The sequence below is a fragment of the Gopherus evgoodei genome, chromosome 18 (assembly GCF_007399415.2).
Source record: "Gopherus evgoodei ecotype Sinaloan lineage chromosome 18, rGopEvg1_v1.p, whole genome shotgun sequence".
NCBI classification, from domain to species: domain Eukaryota; kingdom Metazoa; phylum Chordata; order Testudines; family Testudinidae; genus Gopherus; species Gopherus evgoodei.
In genome coordinates, this window is record NC_044339.1 from 6582671 (window position 1) to 6601336 (window position 18666).

Genomic DNA, 18666 nt, shown 5'->3' on the forward strand with positions numbered 1-18666 from the left:
TGGAGTAATTATTGGCCAAAGAGCATCTTTTTCATGAAAACAAAAGATTTTGACTATCCAATTTTTATGGGAAAAAATTAGATTGCCTAAAAAAGGTCACTTTTGGACAAAATGTTTGGAAAATTTCAGCGAGTTCTATTAGATCTCATGTTTGGAACCCAGAGATTGATCCCTACCAGGTTTCAGCAAAAGCTAACGCTCATTGACATTAACAAATACCTGTCTATGTTCTATAGGATTTAAACAATCCCCAGAGGCTTGCCATGTGCGAGCTTCCCCTGCTGGTCACAAATTTGTGGTCACAAGTGGGGTTGAACCATCCAGTGGCTTAACTTGTGAAGCATCCCGTTGCTTGAGGCTTATCTGAAATTACCTGATCTTCTAGCAAGAACTCCAGCCAGCATAGCTCCTTCCGTTGCTACCCATTAAAATAAAATAAAATGGAGATATACCTATCTCATAGAACTGGAAGGGACCCTGAAAGGTCATTGAGTCCAGCCCCCTACATTCACAACAGGACCAAATACTGATTTTGCCCCATATCCCTAAGTGGCCCCCTCAAGGATTGAGCTCACAACCCTGGGCCAATGCTCAAACCACTGAGTAATCCCTCCCCCCTGTTATCTGCTGTAGCTCTTCAAGGGTTGGCAGGATCTTCTGGGGAGGAGAGGAAGGCTGTTTAACTCCGCTTGGTCCTCTCCAGCACAGCAGGACCCAGTGGTACTTGGTTACCTGTCTCCATGATTTGTGGCACGCTGGAGATTGTGGGAAATCCGTCTTGGTGCGTGTGAGATTATCATGTCCTGCAGGGGTCGCTCTGGAGGGTGCCTGGGAGTTCGAAGCACCAAAACATTTTAGAGCATTAACTGCAGTAAGACCAAGGGGAGGGATGCTGGGCTTGGGAGCTGGAGGACCAAGTTTTCATCTAGTGGGAGGCCCAAGAGGATCAACGGCTGTAGACACACAAGTATGGGCAGAGCCTTTACAAGACTTCCTCAAACTTTGCAATACGCTGGCATTCAGCTGGCCTCATTCCCCCCTGTGTGTTTTTGTAGCTGTGTGTTGAGTAACTAAATTGCCTCACCACCACCCTCCAATCTGCTCAAAAAAGATAAGTCCGTAAAATAGTTCCACATGGCTCTGCTGGATCCTAGCACCAGGCAGCATTGTGAGTGAGCAAAATAGCTCTGCTTCTGTGAGTGGATCTACAGCCTGACACCTTGCCGCTCTTTTTCCCGGCCCCTTCTCTTTCCTCCCACCGATATCTGTGAGGATGTACATGTTCTGTGCTGTGGTGCTAGGGGTGTGTGTGTCTGTGTGTGTTTGTGTGCTGATAAAGGGCTCTGCCCCCGTTTCTGACCGTAACCGTGGTGTGGGTGTTGCAGGTGGTGCGACGTCACATCCTGGGCTCCATCGTGCAGAGTGAGAGGAGCTACGTGGATTCGTTAAAGCGGATTCTCCAGGTGATGCCAATCTTAAGCCCACTGAGTCACCCACCCTAGTACAGACAGACTACAGATGTCTGTGAATGGGAGGGCCGGGGAGGATGGGATAGATGGGAACATTCCCCCCCACCCCCATCCCATTTAGAAACCTTAATAGGGAAAGACGTAGGGGAGGGAGGGGAAGGGAACCTCAGTGAGACCGATCTCTAGGCAGAGGTGCAAGTGAGCCGGTACGGCGTACGGGCAAGAGCCAATACGCTGTGCCAGACGCAACTGGCTTCCCCAGGCTGGTGATTTAAAGGGCCCGGGGCTCCCTGCAACAACTGGAGCCCTGGGGTAGCGGCGGCAGGGCTCTGGCGGTGATTTTAAGGGCCCGGAACTCCACTGCGGTGGCCAGAGTCCCGGGCCCTTTAAATTGCCCCTGAGTCCCTTGGCTCCCAGCCACTTCTGCAGCTGGTAGCTCTGGGGGTGCCATGCCCCTGCTCTGGACTCAGGCATACCGATAAGTCCTTTAACTTACTTTCACCCTGTCTTTAGGCAAGATGATGGAGTAGCCATGACAGCTTCTGGACTTGGCTACCTGCCAGAGGGGGAGGGGAGCCTTGACTCTGCAGTGCTGCGGGACTTGCTGCTGTAGTGTTAGGCCGTAGAATTGAAGCTTCTTTTGTTAAAAAGAGAATTATTTCCACCATTTCCGGTTGCAAAGAAAGCCCTGAGTGTAACAGATGCCAGGATGTCTGCCTGAGTCTTCAGACAGCCTTAAACAGTAGTGCTGAGGAGTGTGAATGCCCCCAGGCAGCTAGATGGGTTGTTAACTCTGAAGCCTAATGATCACAATTGAAATGGGTACATTAAACTGTTTCACTGCTGATCATTTAGTAGAAGCATCCAGCAAATATGCTAATCGTGCAGTCCTAAACTAGGCTCCAGATTCTCCCTTCCCGCCTCTGAGCCCCATGGCTCACATGACTTTAACACACAATCTCCGTAGCTCGCTGAAAATTTAGGGGCACCGTGAAATTAATCACACATCCAATTAGACAATGCAGGGAATGTGCCATGGATCATTTTGATTCATGCCCCCCGCACCCAGGGAACTCTGTGGTGCTTTCCGTTAAAAAAAACTGATCTGAAGTCACCACAAAGCGGGGACCCTGGGCAGCCATGGCGCATGGAGGGCTTTGGCCAAGAGGCACAAACTCGTTAACGGTTGCAAAGCACAGTGAGGACTGTGAATGGCGAGGGCCATGGGAACATGAAGGAGGAGCAGCAGTGGGGAACAATGTGGAAAAACTGCCAAAGTGAGCCGGGGAAGGGAGAGTGTTTTAAGAATCATCAAACCGGTTCACTATGGTAGGGCTGATGGGTTCCAACTGGGAGCAGGGTCCCCGGGTGTGAGGTGCTGGACGTACCTGGGGTAAGAGATGGTCCCTGCTCGGAAGAGCTTATGGGCTAATAGACAAACCGTCAAAGAGCATGAGAGAGGGAGCAGCAAAATCCCTGTTCCACAGCTGGGAGCTGAGACATGACCATTAAGGCTGGGAAATTCACAGGGGGACACCCAACTCATTTTGGCTCCTTTGATGGGCCCGATCTGGGACAGTGAGGGCAGGAGGAGGGTGGGAAAGCCCGTTTAAACCCTCTCCTCTGGTTTACAGGATTACAGACACCCCTTGATGGAGATGGAACCCAAGGCCCTCAGCGCCAGGAAGTGCCAGGTTGTTTTCTTCCGCCTCAAGGAGATCCTGCACTGCCACTCCATGTTCCAGATCGCCTTGTTCTCCCGCGTGGCTGAGTGGGACGCCACGGAGAAAATCGGGGACCTCTTCGTGGCCTCAGTAAGAGATGCCCTTCTGGAGCAAGGTTAAGAGGTGGTGGGGTTACTTCCCCCAAGCACATCCTTTTCCTATCCCCAGCGTGCCAAAGCCACCTCCAGGCAATGACGTAGGATATAAAATGCACAAGCGTCCTCTCTCAAAACCCTTCTGTCTGGACCTTCCCAGCATCCCTATTCCATCCCAGGCCCCCACTGTGCTCTGCAGAGTTTCCACACCCACTGCTGCCAGCTCTAGTTCATTGGGAACCTGGATTATTGCAATAGGCACCGTGTAGATGAGACCATGGCAGCGTGAAGGCCATGGGAAGGTTTTAAGAGCAGCCACCGTAAGCTGACCAATGAGAGGAAGCCTGGGAGAGCAGTATTTGATTTTGCTGGTTTGCTTGATCAAATGGGACCAGCCCACGGGAAAGGCTTGGCGTCTTCAGGCAGGTTCCAAGCTTCGCTATACTAGGCCCACCTGGGCCAATGTACCGTGTATAGCACTGCATTGTGTGCCCCGGTTATTGCAGGATAGCAAGTTAGATGGCTGCAGCCCCAGTGCCAATACAGGGGTCCTTCTGTCCGCCACAGCAGCACGCGGTGCTCATCTTGTTTATGTGGGGCTGGAATGTGGGCGAAGGTGTCAGGGTCCCGTGGCTCTGACTCCTTGGAGTAGCTGCCGGAGATGAGTTAAGCTCAGTTTAGCTTGTCGTATGAATTCCAGCGTCCCCGATGGGGTAATCCCGGGGATTACCTCACTCAGAGCTCTGCAGACTTCAGTGTTGATGCTGCATACAAGCCCAAATCTTGGCGGAGAACTTGAACCCGCAGTCTTCTGGCCCAGACGCGAGTGTTCTCAGCTGACGACAATTAATTTGTCCATTGCAAGGAAGTGGGAACGCCCCTGTACCTCCATCCCATGTGTGGGGTGTGGCAGCCCCAGTACCCCTCTTATTCTGTGTTTGATGGCGGTAACCTCCTTGCAGATTGAAATGAAAGCTCTGGGTTTCAGGATGGACTTTCTGAATGCAAATACCTCGGGATGGGGGTGAGGAAGGGGAGGAGACAGGTTTGCAAGCTGTGAGCCTCTGGCAGCCTGCAGCGAGCTGGTGAAGTCATGTGCTGCTGGCTTCTCCTCAGCTCTAGGTGCTAAGTAAAGAGACGCTGGATCTGACTCTCTCCTCTCTCCTGTCTGTCTTGTTATTTGTGCATGCGCCAAGTTTTCCAAGTCGATGGTGCTGGATGTGTACAGCGATTACGTGAATAACTTCACCAATGCCATGTCTGTGATCAAGAAGGCTTGTCTCACCAAGCCCGTGTTCTTGGAGTTCCTCAAGGTCAGTGGAAGAGTCAGGAAAGGATGCACCTGTCACTGCCTGGCAGTTGCGGCTGCATGGGGCTCTGCTTGCGACGGGTATCATAAAGGTTGATGTTTCCAGGAACAAGCAGAGGATGCAGATGGAGAGAAGATGCATTTCAAACTACTCGGTGAATCACTTAGCAAAGGTCACCGGTACCCAGGACTTTCTACCTGTCCAGTGGCTTCCCGGAGCAGTAAAGGATTTTCCCGCTCTGCATCACATCTGCACTGTCTGATGCCTCTCTATACAAAGGGTTGGGTTTCCAGATCCGTGTGGTGGTCTTCGCCTGCACAGTATCCGTTCTGCTTGTCCTGGTGGCTGCTCTTCTCTGAGGCTGTGGTTGCACTGAATGATGCTGGCTTGTAGCCCCTATCCGCTAGCCCCGTCCTTTTCCCTTGCAGAATACCCATGTCCTCCTTTCTCACTGGGCTTGGATTCCCACCCCAGAACGAAGCTGGGGGCACCATCAGTTGAGTGCCACCTGCCTGATCTCGGAGTTCAGGGCCGATGCCAACATGGTGCAAAGTCACTGACCGTCCTTTCAAATCCTATCATATTGGTACCCTCCCCATCTCTTAATGCTGGCATCCTTCTCTCGCCAGGCACGTGCCACGAAGACCATTCTCTGCTAATGCTGCATTTGAGTGAAGTTAGGCAGAGAGTGGCTAGCCAGAGCAAAAACCTTGCTGCCAATGAAAACCACTGCAGGAACCCAAGGTCCTGAGTGAAGCTGGGCTCAAAGCGGTGGCGGGAGAGGATGGGTTAGTTAGTTTTTCCAGTTCTGTGGTATCTCTTCCTGATCTAACCTCAGACAAGAGGGTGCAGTGGGTGAGGGAGGGAGGAATGAAAATGGAATGAGCGAGGGCCGGAGTGACGAAGAATCTCACCCAGATCCATGGCTTGGGGAGGTGGGTGTGTGGTGGGGGGAGAGAACAAACAGGGGTTTCTGCTCTGAGTGATCCTGGTTGAAGTGCAGGTGGTAGAGGGTTGTTCTTGTCTCAACAGAAGCGGCAGATGGCAAGCTCTGACCGGGTCACGCTCTACGGGCTGATGGTGAAGCCCATCCAAAGATTCCCTCAGTTCATTTTGCTGCTGCAGGTACCTTAAACTGGAGTCTGCGCTCTTACTGGGTAGTCGGGGAGCAAGGGACGATAGAATGGAGCCACCGGGCAGGGAAGTGGCCGGATCTCAGGGCTGGCAGGATGGGGACAGTCAGTCTGGTGTCTGAGTCCGATGGGGTAATTCCACAGGAGTCAGCAAAGTGATGTGGATTTACATCCGCTGAGTCCCTTTCCCTGAGACCCCACCCCCTGCTCACTTCTCTCTGCCCCCGTGGCCCTATCGCTCACCCTTACATCCGTTAAAAAGTGATGGGGCCTGACCCCCCTACTTTTCCGGCACCTCTGCCCAGGATTTAGCCTAGGCTGGCCGCTCTCAATGTCTGGATGTGTATAGAAGAGCTCTGTGATGGGTTCCCCCAGGATGCCACTTACAACTGAGGTACCACCGAGCCAGCCTGAACCACCAGCCTGGGCTCCTTTCACACTGTATGATGCGGTGATAAGTTACCAAGCTCTCCAAGTTTGCCCTTTCACCAGCGCGCACGCACACCGGTAGGGACACACCCAGCTGCGGCTTCAGACACGTGCTGAGATCTGCTCTGCGTGGGAAGGCTCAGCTAAGGCACCCCCCCTCACCCCACAGAGTGTAAACCCCAATTTATACTGTCTTGCACTGCACAGGGAACTGTACAGCGTAAGCTCATGAATTTTGCCCCCTCCCTCAACGTGGAGGAAGGTCTGTAACAGCTTTCTGCCCCAAGTATGATTTCTACCCTGGTTTTAGACCAAACAAAACCAAGTTTATTAACCACAAAACCTCAAACTGAGCTTAACATACTAGACAGGTGGGATATGAATTAGCAAATTCTCACCCTGAGTGATAAACAGGCTGGCAGATTTTTAAGGCATAAGCTGCCTTGGCTTTCCCAAGTTTCCATACACAGGCTAAAATCCCTCTAACCTGGGACCATCGCTTCTCCCCATTCAGTCCTTGTTCCTCAGGTGTTTCCAGGTGTGTTGTGGGGAGAGTGAGGTACCATCATGATGTCATTTCCCCCCCTTTTATATCTTCCTACTTGCTGGAAAGCTCTTTTGCTGTGACCTGGGTCAAACAGTTCCCATTGTGTGGAGCTATCTCTGTTGTGCACAGTTCTGGGGTAATCCTGGTGCTTGTGTGCATTTCCTCAATAAGCCGTTAACATTGTTTGGCCTTTTTACAGTCTGCAGAGGTGGTCAAAAAAGCAAACAGGATGTTAGGAATCATAAAACAGGGGATAGAGAATAAGAAGGAGAATAAATTATTGCCCTTATATAAATCCATGAGACGCTCACATCTCGAATATTGTATACAGATGTGTTCTCCATCTCAGAAAAGATCTACTGGCACTAGAAAAGGTTCAGAGATGGGCAACTACAATGATTAGGAATTTGGAGAGGGTCCCATATGAGGAGAGATTAAAGAGGCTAGGACTCTTCAGCTTGGAAAAGAGGAGACTAAGGGGGGAATATGATAGAGGTCTATAAAATCATGAGTGATGTGGAGAAAGTGGATAAGGAAAAGTTATTTACTTGTTCCCATAATATAAGAACTAGGGGCCACCAAATGAAATTAATAGGTAGCAGGTTTAAAACAAATAAAAGGAAGTTCTTTTTCACACAGCTCACAGTAAACCTGTGGAACTCCTTGCCTGAGGAGCTTGTGAAGGCTAGGACTATAACAGGGTTTAAAAGGGAATTGGATAAATTCATGGAGGTTAAGTCCATTAATGGCTATTAGCCAGGTTGGGTAAGGAATGGTGTCCCTAGCCTCTGTTTGTCAGAGGATGGAGATGGACGGCAGGAGAGAGATCACTTGATCATTACCTGTTAAGTTCACTCTCTTTGGGGCACCTGGCATTGGCCACTGTCAGTAGACAGGATACTGGGCTAAATGGACCTTCGGTCTGACCCACTACGGCTGTTCTTATGTACCTGAAAGGCTGCTTGTGAGTTTTTTTTGTTTTTGTTTTTTTCAACCTCCTACATAGCCAAACTTTATAACTTCACATATGCCGATAGCACATACAATCCAACAAGATATTACTGTCTACCAGATCAAGACTCTTAGAATGATCCTTCACAATGCGCACTTTGTACAAACGTATCCTAATTACACGACAGTGGTGAAAATTGGGATGCTAGGGTGTCACAAGTTCCCGCTCAGCAGAGGTTCTGTCATCGGGGGCCCTGAGCTCAGCATGGTGGGAGAAGGAAACAAATTCAACGCCTCTTCCTCCCACATCTTTGTGCCTGGGAAACTTGAAGCCGCCAGGCGAGGGACCTGGGCAGGGCAGCTGAGCGTCCTGGGGCTGCACATTGTGCCTTGGGGGAAGAGTCTGTGGTGCGTTGATCACCCTGGCGGCCGCAGAAAGTGTCCCTATGTATACACATGTGCATGTTCGTCTTGGGCGGCTGCTGCTCCCCTAGTCTCTGTGCAGGCCAGGCCTGTCTAAAATCCAGTTGTTTTTCAGGAGTGCTGCTTGGGAGCGACAGCTGCTCAGCACCTCTGAAAATCTGAGTGCCATGCCATCAGGGGCTCCCTCCGGCCCACAGCTTGGCCTGCGAGGTGCGTGCGTGGGGATGATCTCCCTCCCTGGTGACTTGATTTTCCTCCCTCCCTCTTTCACCCCAGGATATGCTGAAGAACACCCCGAAAGGCCACCCGGATAGGCTGTCGCTCCAGCTCGCCCTCACCGAGCTGGAGACGCTGGCGGAGAAACTCAATGAGCAGAAGCGAGTGGCTGACCAGATGGCCGAGATCCAGCAGCTGACCAGGAGCGTCAGTGACCGCAGCAACCTTAACAAGGTGGGGGCTTGAGCTCCTGAGCGATGGGCAGGGCTCAGCGTCTCTGGTCGGGAAATTCCCCTACCCGGCTCTGCCCACTAGATGACAGTGTGTGTATGTGAAAAGCTTAGAAATCCCCACCCCTACCTCAGCTGTAGTCTAGGATGGCTGGAAAGGGTAGTTCTCTCCTCTCCGCAAAGGTTTGTTCAGAATCCATTTCTGGCTGGGCACAAAACTCTCCCTAGTTTAGGAATCTACCCACTCGGGCTCTAGCCAGGTGTGTGCAGCTACTTGCTAACAGCATCTTTGCTGGGGCTGGGCAGGGAGGCACTGGTCCAGGGAGGTCAAAACTAGATCATCACAATGGTCCCTGTGAATCTGCTTTGCCCATTCGGATGGGATAATGGAGAGGGAAAGCCTGGACTGAATATCTGAGGCCCCCGGAGTGGATTCTGCCTACGACCGTGGTGTGGAGAAGACAATCTACTAGGTTGGGTTGTGGCTGAGGTGTGTCCGTTGGTCAGAAGAACTCCCAGTTTGTCTCTGGTGATCCATGGTGCTGTCCTCCGGCTTACAGTGCTAGGACCAAAACGTCTTCCATCCTGGATCCTCCTCCTCCCTTCACCCAACATCTTTCCTGCGGTCGCCTGCTGAAGTCGCTCGCTGTTTGTGTTTCACCCCCATACACCTGCCCTCTGCGATGGAACTGTTAGTGCCACACTAAGTCTCTGTGGTGCAGGTGCGAGACCAGGAGCTTCAGAAGCATCCCGGAGAGGGGTAGGATGCATAAGTGAGAACTCTGCAGACTCCACCACCCCTTTGTCCTCTGTTCTAATGGCCCCGCTTGCTGGCTTTCACACTACCCTTGGCAAGTTGGATGTGGCTTTGTCCTTTATCTGCTCAGCCCTGCTTCTCAGGGCTGGCAAGGTAGCCAGGATGATGGTGTGGCCAGCCTGTGGCATATAGCCCTGAGTGTTGGCTCTTGAACAGATCTCTGGAGCCTGGATGGTGTTGTCTGAGCAGGACTCATACTCAAATCCCTCGGATTTGATTGCGCTCTCCTGCTCCGGAGCTGAACTCTGCAGCTTGGGCTCATCTCCGTTTAAAATCCATCTCAAACTTCCTGGGCTGGCTGGCATCAGCCTGGCTGTCTGCAAGGGGGCTTCTGCCAGGAAGCCTGGGCACAGTAACCAGGCAGTCTGCCTGGGCATGCTCCCTGTCAAAGGAAGGGATGGAGGCTGTGTCTTATTCAAAGTGAAAGCTCTGATTTGAGAGCACCTCGAACGCATCAGGCGGCTGTTACCGGCTCACCCAGACGGTCCAGCCCAACCACGGCTCCGTAGCCAGCTGTGTGAGCCCTTGAGCTACTCCGGTACCCAGCCTTGCCATTTCAGGTGCTGCTGGGCATTGAGTGAGAGGCAGGGGCAGTGCACTGGTGCCCGGCACAGAGGTTCGTCTGAGCCACCTAAGTGCAGTGACAGCCCAGCTAGGCTGGGTGGCAGTTCAGAGTGCAAAGCGGGGGAGAATTTGAGCTAAGTATGAGTGTGAAGAGAGTGTGGAGAGAGAGCCCCCTGTCTCCCCCAGCTAAGCACCCTCCTCCTCCCCAATAGATTTGACTCTCTGTTGGGGGTGGAGGGCAGGTGGAAGATCTCATGGAGAGGGCAGGTTGCCAGCACCTAGCTCATCTGCTGGGCAATGGGGGCGCCGCAGGGAGCGCCCCATCTCCTTGGCCAATCTGTGAGTTTCCCCAGCCCGGCAGATTCCTGTCAGCTGGGGCTTACAATAGATGGGTCAAAGCACCAGGGCAGTCTCTGAGAACAGGCAAGTTACCCTGCTAACTACCTGGTTGGTAACGGGGCTCTTCTGCCTACTCCATCAAGGCACAGGCCGGTCCGTGCTGAGGTGACTGCCGATGGCTGCCGAAACCCGCATGGATTGCTGGTGTCTGGTCTCTCAGATGGTGGTGTGTGTGTGTGTGTGTGCACGACTCTCTTGGCCAGGCTAACTGGTATCCAGACACTGCGTTATTTCTCAGAGTCTCTGGTTTACACGAACTCAAAGAGCATTGGGTGGAAATCCCCCACCCCACCCTCGACGTTTACTCCTTGAGAGGACAGAGACTGAAAGTCAGCGAGATTTCGAAATAGCCAGAGCAAGGCATTTGCAGAACAGCATGTGCCCGGGCAGTGCTGGGGCTGAGCAGGGCCCAATCTGCTCCACGGAGGAAACGAAAGCAAAGGAACTCACTCTGCAAAGTGGGGGACTTTTGGGCTCCGAAACTTGCTGCTGCAGGTTTTAAAACGTAGCATAGATGTACCCTCAGTCATTGACACTGTCCACCTTTCCTCCCTGCAGCTGGGCTCAAAGACTTCGGGGCCGAGGAACAAAGTTCTGAAGTGGCCCCTGAGCCTGGTTCTGTTGGGTTGTAGCTCGGCGTGCTATTGCTGTTGTGCTGTGGAGTCCTATTGGATACATCTCTGTACAGGAGCAAATAGTTACCGTAATGAATCCGTTAGGGCTGCTCTCTCTACTTTGTGCACTGGGCCCACTCAGAACTGCATGGCAGAACGCTGATCCTCCTGCTCTGAAAGCCCAGGCCCCTGAGCTAAAGGAGAAACCCCAATAGCTGTTAGCAATATAGGGCCTATGACACAGAGCGGAGCAGTTCTGATTCCATTCAGCAGGGGGCAGTGGTGCGTATGCACGTGATTAGCTAGGTTGTTCCCCTCTCTTCTGCTTTCCTAATAAAGGACCTCTTTGTTCTTTTTCCTCTGCAGCTTCTGAATTCAGGGCAGCACCAGCTGCTGCTTTGCGAGACCCTGACGGAGACGGTTTATGGGGACCGTGGCCAGCTGATTAAATCGAAGGAGCGCAAGGTGTTCCTGCTGAATGACATGCTGGTGTGCGCCAACATCAACTTCAAGTACGTTGGCAGCGTTCATTTCCTCCAGGAGCCCGTCATAAATGTTGTCCCCACAGCCCTGGAGGAATCCGCAGGGATACAGTATCGAGGCTCCACACAAGGAAACCCAACTTAAAAAAAAAAATGAAGGCTGACCTTTATAAAGTGCCGCCTTTGTTTTGCCTCCAGGAAAACCGCTGGCAGCTCTGCTGGGATTTGGCATTTTTCTTTGCAGTCGTTCTGGCAAGTTTGAGTCAAATGGATCCCTGGTGTAATCCCATTGGCTTTGACAGAGTTATACCCGTGATAAATTATGGGCCATTTGACTTTAAAATATGCCTTTTGATTGCACTTTCCTGGCACTGGCAAGTTACCCAAGAGCTGCTGCAGGAAAGCTCCATTATGTGGCTATAAACATGTAGGTGTTAGAACCAGTGAAGATAACTCAGTAAATTACCAGTCGCTGCTGCATTTAGCTGCAGCAAACTGGGACCACCTCCAGCCCTGCAGTGTCTGCCTGCAGTTTTGCCCTGCAAGCTTGTCGATCCCTGGGCCCCCCTCAATCGTAATTTGCATCCTAATCTCATTTTACCCATCGTTGTTACAGCCTCTGAGTCGAGCTCCTTGGGTTAAGAGAATGTGGTGACTGACGGTCTATAGGGGCATAATAATCGATCGGAGTAAAGATTTAAGGCGAAAACTTTTCAGTGTGGATGTTTGAAGTTAGGCACTTAAAGACGACTTTGGTCCGCTCTGCTCAGCACTGGTGAGGCCTCCATTTTGGCCCCCACAAAGAAGTTAATGTGTTAGAGATGGGGAGGCCACCCTGAGCCTGAGTAGGAGCCAGAATTTGCCAATGTACATTGCCAAAGAGCCACAGTAATACGTCAGAAGCTGCCCCCCCCCCGACGCCTCCCGCCCATTGTCAGCCCTGCCAATCAGCGCCTTCCCCTCCCTCCTCGCACCTCCCGATCAGCTGTTTTGTGGCATGCAGGAGGCTCTGGGGTGGGGGAGGAGCGAGGCTTAGGGGAGGGGATGGGAAGGGGCGGAGTGGGGGCAGGGCCTGGGGCAGAGCCAGGAGTTGAGCAGTGAGCCCCCTCCACCCCCCACCAGGCACATTGGAAAGTTGGCACCTGTAGCTCCAGCCCCGGTGTCGGTGCCTGTAGAAGGAGCTGCATATTAACTTCTGAAGAGCCCACATGCGGCTCTCATATTAGAGAGAGACCAGAGGAGAGCAACGAAAAGGTTTAGCGAACATGACGTGGGAGGAAAGGTGAAAAGAATTGGACATGTTTAGCCTTGAGAGAAGAAGACTGGAGGGGAAACATAACAACCCTTTACTGTTGTCAACGGAACAACGATCAGTTGTTCTCATTGTCTACTGAGGGTAGCACAAGAAATCATCGGCTTATTTTATCAGATTATTTTTTGCAGCAAGGGAGATTCAGGTTCGATATTGGGAAAGTACTTTGCAACTCTCAGGAGAGTTAAGCACTGGAAGAGGTTACCTAGGGAGGCTGGGGGATCCCCATCACTGGAGGTTTTTAAGAACCGGTTGGGCAAACACCTGTCCCGGATGGTCTAGATTTACTTAGCTCTGCCTCAGTGCAAGGGGAAGGACTCCCAGCCCTAATCTTCTATCATTCTACAAGTAGCCTGATTTCCAAAGGTGCCGAGTTCCCCTTTGCAGCTGCCTGAATGTGCGTTTCCACACCTGAATCAGAACACTTTGCCCTAAGGGATTTGCCTAAGAATTCAGATGGTGTCAGAACCAGGATTTGAACTCGGGACTTCCTGCTTTCCAGAACTACTAGATCAGGTCTCTCTCTTCAGAGCAGAGGATAGAAAATAGTAGCTGCAACACCCAGGGAAGGGAGAGAAGCGGAGGACTTGCATGCAATTGTGGTAGTGACCTTTGTTAATCTTCTCTCTTTCCAGGCCCGTGAGTACAAGGTAGGCTTAGCACGTGGTCTGGTCTGTTTGCCTCATGTGTTGGGGGTGCAGATTATGGTGGAAGGTGTTAACATGCTGGTGCAGGGTGTGGAATGCAAGTTTTGAAGCAAGGGAGAGGGAGCTGCGCTTGCAAATGTTTCTGCTTTTTTCTGGTCGAGAGGTGTTCTCCGAGCATGACCTGACTGTTCCCTCTTGGTGCTGCAGGGTTCTGGCTTGGCTGGGGATGGGGAAGTTGGTGGAGTCTAAGGATGCTTTTTTTTCCAGGGAATAACAGACTCTTCCCTCTCTGCAGGGGCCAGCTGGAGATCAGCAGCCTCGTCCCTTTGGGCCCCAAGTATGTCGTGAAATGGAACACTGCCCTCCCCCAGGTGCAGGTGGTGGAAGTTGGGCAGGAGAACAGCTCCTACGACAAAGACAACGTGGTCATCCAGAACGCGGGAGCCAAAAAACACGTGTCGTCCAGCCAGTCGTCCAGTGAGTATCCACTCGGCGGTGGGGCTATAGCACACCAGCTTAGTGTGCTCAGTCGTCTTCTAGTCAGCGGCTGCTTCGTGGAGGATAAGAGTCTACTACTGTTGCCAGCCAATGGAGTTACTCCCACAGCTCCAGTGGCAGAGCCCTGTTTTTAGTGCTCAAGGTTCAAATGGGCGAGGTGGGAGGAGAAGAGGGAAGGGGATAGGAGGGGGAGCAAGGGGACCTACAGAGACTCAGTGGTGCAGCCAGCAGTTCCTGTCTGATCCCTGGCCCAATCCTGGACCCCACAGGCTGCTCCAGCCCCTCCGTGTCCCATGTCAGCCCCCCAGGTGTGTGCCAGCGTTCATGGGGGCAGAGCCCCAGCACTATTTCCATTGTGAGATCATTAGTGCAGTTCTGTCACCCCCCAGGTTCACTCCAGTGGTGGCAGTGGGTGATTGACCCAGCTTGCACAGCAAAGCCCTAATCTGGGAATTTTACTGGCATGTGCCGTTGGGCTGGGCCATGGTGATGTGGCAGAGCATGGTGCCACCTTCAGATCGCTGACTGGTCTGCCAGTGACTTCAGATCAGTGACTGAACTCAGCAGCGTCTGCTCTAGCCAGTGCCCCCTGCGTGATAGAAGGGGAAGAATTGGGTCTTTCTTGAACCCAGAGACCTGGTCCCTGCCTTGGTGTTTGTTAGACTGAGGTTGCCTGAGCCCATGACTCCTCGGTCACATGAGGGCTAACACGGGAATGACTCCACGCCTGTTGCTGGCTGGGTCTCTGCAGCGATGTTTTGCTGATGACTAACAAATGTTGCCTGTGCCTCTTGTTTTGGTTTGCCGGCTAGAGGGGACTTCCTCTGTGGGCAGTGTTGAAACCGAAGATGTAGCAAGCAATAAACACGTGCTGGGAGTTGCTTGTATGGGACCAGAAACCGGAGCCCTTTGCTTGGGTTCCTGGATGTGTCTCATTGTATCCCTGCCCGTGGTGGTGCTTGACCCGTCTCAGCTCTACCTTCTCCAGCCCCCTCGTGCCTGTTCTTTTACAGTCGGGACTATCAGGTGGAAATATTGGCTTTGAACTTGTTTCAGGGCCAATTTTTTATACCCCCAAGGAGCAGCCTTTGTGCTACATTATGGCGGGGCGACGACCAGCAGGAGGCACCATGCCGGGGAGTCGTCCTGGGAGTTAGCTCTTCACCAGCTCCGGAGCGCCCTCTGTTGGCCAGTGTCTTGCCTGCAGCTGGCCCTCATGTCCCTCCCACATCCCGGTAGCCCGTTACATCGGGCTTCTGCCCCCAGCAGCAACCCACTGTCTCTGAGTCTCCCCTCCCAGGGGAACCCCCAACCCTCTATCCCCACCTTGCCTCAGTGGCTACTGCCAGTCCCCATCTAGCCCCTGCCCACTGAGGTAGACTGTAGTCTATAAACCACTCAGCATTGGCAAGGGGGGTTAGGACCTGTTGCCTTTGCCTGTCTCTGGGCTACCCTCCTGCAGCCCCCATTCCTTTTGGCCTTTTTAGCAAGGCCTGCAGCTTGGGGAGTTACCAGGCTGGAGCTCCCCAGCTCCCTCTGCCCTTCCCCAGCACTGCTCCACCCTGGGTACCCTTCTCAGCTACCAGGCAACCAGGTCCTTCTCTCTCTAAAGCTAGAGAGAGTGTGTGTCTCAGTCTCTGGCCCTCAGCCCTCTTATAGGGCCAACTGGGCCCTGATTGCACTGGCTACAGCTGTGGCTGCTTTCGCCATCAGCCCAGCTTTCCCAGTTGCAGCCCTCTCCAGGGCTGCTTTACCCCCTCTGGGCAGGAGCGAGGTGCTCACCCCTCTACATTCCTCACTCGCCATTAGCAGTTGGAACGACTGACCTTGAGACTTGGTGGATTCTCCATCACATGGGGTCTTTAAATTGAGACTTGAGGTTGTTCTGAAAGATGTTGCCTAGGTCAACCGTAATCTGAGCCCGATGCAGGGATTATCGGGGGAGACTCCGGCCTGCACTGTGCAGGAGTCAGGCGCAACATGCCTCAGGTGGCACGTGACCAGGAATAATCACCGAGTTTGGTCCACTGGTTGGATCATTCGCTCCCCCAGCTTGGCCCGGGGACTGACTGGGAGTGTGGCATGAATGCCGAGCCGTGCCCCACCCCAGAGTCAGGCTAGATCATCGCAATGATGGTTCCTTCTGGCCTTAAAATCCATGGGGTGTCTGAAAGGCAGCCCCACACTTAGGACATTGCTGACCTATGAGCTTGGCTGCCGAGAAGACCCAGAGTGGTGATGGCAAAAGGACTCTGTGGAATTCCCGCTCTGAGCACAAGTGAATTTTGGCACTTGGGAAAGTGGGGCTGGGTAGCACCGGCAGAGTCTGCGCAAGCTTTCCCCGTGCGGCTATGCTAACGTACTCCAGTCCTGAACTCTAGCGCCCGCTGCTCTTCTGTTCCTGGGCAGTCTGCCAGTTGTACGCCGGGCGAATGCGAACTTGCTTCCCCCTGAGACCCGAGTTGGGATTTGAAACCAAGTCTTCCAAAGTGGAAGGTCAGCTGAGAAACCCACTAAGCCCCTCTCTACCTGCTAATGCATTGTTTTCCTCCCAAGATAAGGTGTACCTGGGCCCTCCACGGCTCTTCCAGGAGCTCCAAGATTTGCAGAAGGATCTGGCTGTGGTGGAGCAGATAACCCTGCTCATCAGCACCCTCCATGGCACCTACCAGGTAATGGCCAGGCAGTTCCCCTTCACAGTCAGTGTCAGCTCTCTCTCTCTCCAAGCTGATTCCTGCCAGCAGATCTCTGGTCAGTTGGGAATAGGATTTATTAAAGAAATGGAGCTATTTCCCCTGTGATCAGCAAGCCACAAGCTGGTTTGTGACTTGGACATAACCAAGGCTGGGGAAAGTCATTGCAGTCTGGAAATCAGACCCCAAGTTAGTGGTCTAAATGACAAAGAACATAACCTTGGAGCAGGGCAGAAAATGGCACTGAATGAGATTTTTGTCGCTATCTTACTTCTAAAGCAACTGTCCCTCCTACCTAGCCACAGTCCTACGTACCCCTCCTCAGCACCTACATCCAACGTTGCTATACTGGCTCTTTAGTTGGGGAGGCAGGCAGATCCTTGCTCTGTGGTTATCCTACTGTGGATGGCCATTGGCTTCCCCAGGAACCTCCAGACATACCAACTTTCTGGTGGACTTGGTTCTTCTTCGAGTGATTGCTCACATCCATTCCAGTTAGGTGTGCGCGCCGCGCGTGCACGTTCGTCGGAAACTTTTTACCCTAGCAACTCCAGTGGGCCGGCAGGTCGCCCCCTGGAGTGGCGCCGCCATGGCGCCCAATATATATCCCTGCCGGCCCGCCCGCTCCTCAGTTCCTTCTTACCGCCGTGTCGGTCGTTGGAACTGTGGAGCGCGGCATAGCTGTCCTCCACGTCCCTAGCTCTCCTAGTTTCTATCGCTTGTTTATCGCTTATCTCTAGTTCTATAGATAGTTGTTAATTAGTATTGTTAAGTAGATAGTTTAGTAAATAGCTGTTAAGTAGTTTCTTGCCGGGGGCTTAGCCCTTCCCGGCACCGGGCGCCAGGCTCATGCCTGTTTCGCCAGGCTTCAAGCAGTGTGCGGCCTGCAAGAAGCCCATGCCTACCAGCGATCCCCACGAAGCGTGCCTGAAGTGCCTCGGGGAATCGCACAGATCTGACAAGTGCCGCATCTGTAAGGCTTTTAAGCCGAGGACAAAAAAGGAGAGGGATCAGAGGCTCCGAACTCTCCTAATGGAGGCGGCACTTGACCCGTCGACTTCGCAGACCGTGGTTTCGGCACCGGCACCGGATCGCTCCGGCACCGAGAAGACTCCTCGGCACCGACCTTCTCCGGCACCGGAATCAGAGCCTAGGCCGTCGAAGTCTAATACTCCGGCCAGGCAGACCCGGCTTGAACGCCCGGCCTCGACATCGGCCGCGGCGCCGCCGGCACCGTCAGCACCGTTGACTCCGGGCCCGGCGGGTCTGTTGAGTCCGGTGCCGCCGAGCTCCCCCATGAGATCTGGGGTTGAGATAATGGTCCCATCCACACCGGAGACCTTCGCCTCGGCTCGGGACCTTATTGCCCTGATGGAGCCTACTCGGCTGCCACCCCCGGTTCCTCCGGTGCGGGTCACGTCCAGAGGCAAGCCCATGATGTCGGCACCGCCCACGGACAGTCGTTCGCCATCCAGGCCCCGACGTCTTGGGCGCTCCAGATCCCGACGCCGCTCGCAGTCCCGGCACCGCTCCCCTCAGCGGTACCGGTCGCACTCGCGGCACCGGTCGGCATCGAGACGGTCGCGGTCAGGCTCCAGTCGACACCGGCACCGCGACTCCAGGAGCAGGTCCCGACGCTACTCGCCGCACCGGTCGACCTCCCGGCACCGAGCTGGTGGCAGGTCCCGGTCCCGATCTCGCTCGACCTCCCGGCACCGAGCTGGTGGCAGGTCCCGGTCCCGGTCGATCTCCCGGCACCGAGCTGGTAGTAGGTCCCGGCACCGAAGCGGCGCCCGGCACCGTGACAGATCCCGGTCCCGAAGCGGCGCCCGGCACCGTGACAGATCCCGGTCCCGAAGCAGCGCCCGGCACCGTGACAGATCCCGGTCCCGAAGCAGCGCCCGGCACCGTGACAGATCCCGGTCCCGATCCCGGCACCGTTATGACTCCCGGCACCGGTCCCCGGCACCGAGACGATCCTCCGTGCCGGCTCGCGCAGACCCGTACCATCCAGGGTCGGCCCCGCCGTGGCCCTCCAGGCAGCCGTCCGTGTCCTCCCAGACGGACAGCGGCTATGCGCTGGGCACCGACCGGCAGGCGGCGCTGTTTGCTG

The 18666-nt window shown here is 53.7% G+C and overlaps 1 protein-coding gene across 15 annotated transcripts in view; it reads left to right on the top strand.

Annotated features, from left to right (window-relative positions):
- ARHGEF10L (Rho guanine nucleotide exchange factor 10 like) overlaps nucleotides 1-18666 on the top strand; it is a 167760-nt gene that overhangs the window by 80894 nt on the left and 68200 nt on the right. For 11 of the 15 annotated variants that reach the window (XM_030537192.1, XM_030537194.1, XM_030537196.1 and 8 more), the window contains 9 exons: nucleotides 1386-1463; nucleotides 3104-3283; nucleotides 4485-4601; nucleotides 5631-5723; nucleotides 8358-8531; nucleotides 11288-11433; nucleotides 13351-13365; nucleotides 13658-13839; nucleotides 16417-16532. In XM_030537192.1, coding sequence (XP_030393052.1) covers nucleotides 1386-1463; nucleotides 3104-3283; nucleotides 4485-4601; nucleotides 5631-5723; nucleotides 8358-8531; nucleotides 11288-11433; nucleotides 13351-13365; nucleotides 13658-13839; nucleotides 16417-16532 — 1101 coding nt within the window. The remainder of the gene's footprint in view (nucleotides 1-1385; nucleotides 1464-3103; nucleotides 3284-4484; nucleotides 4602-5630; nucleotides 5724-8357; nucleotides 8532-11287; nucleotides 11434-13350; nucleotides 13366-13657; nucleotides 13840-16416; nucleotides 16533-18666) is intronic. The other 4 variants (XM_030537193.1, XM_030537195.1, XM_030537208.1 and 1 more) reach the window with 1 other exon arrangement.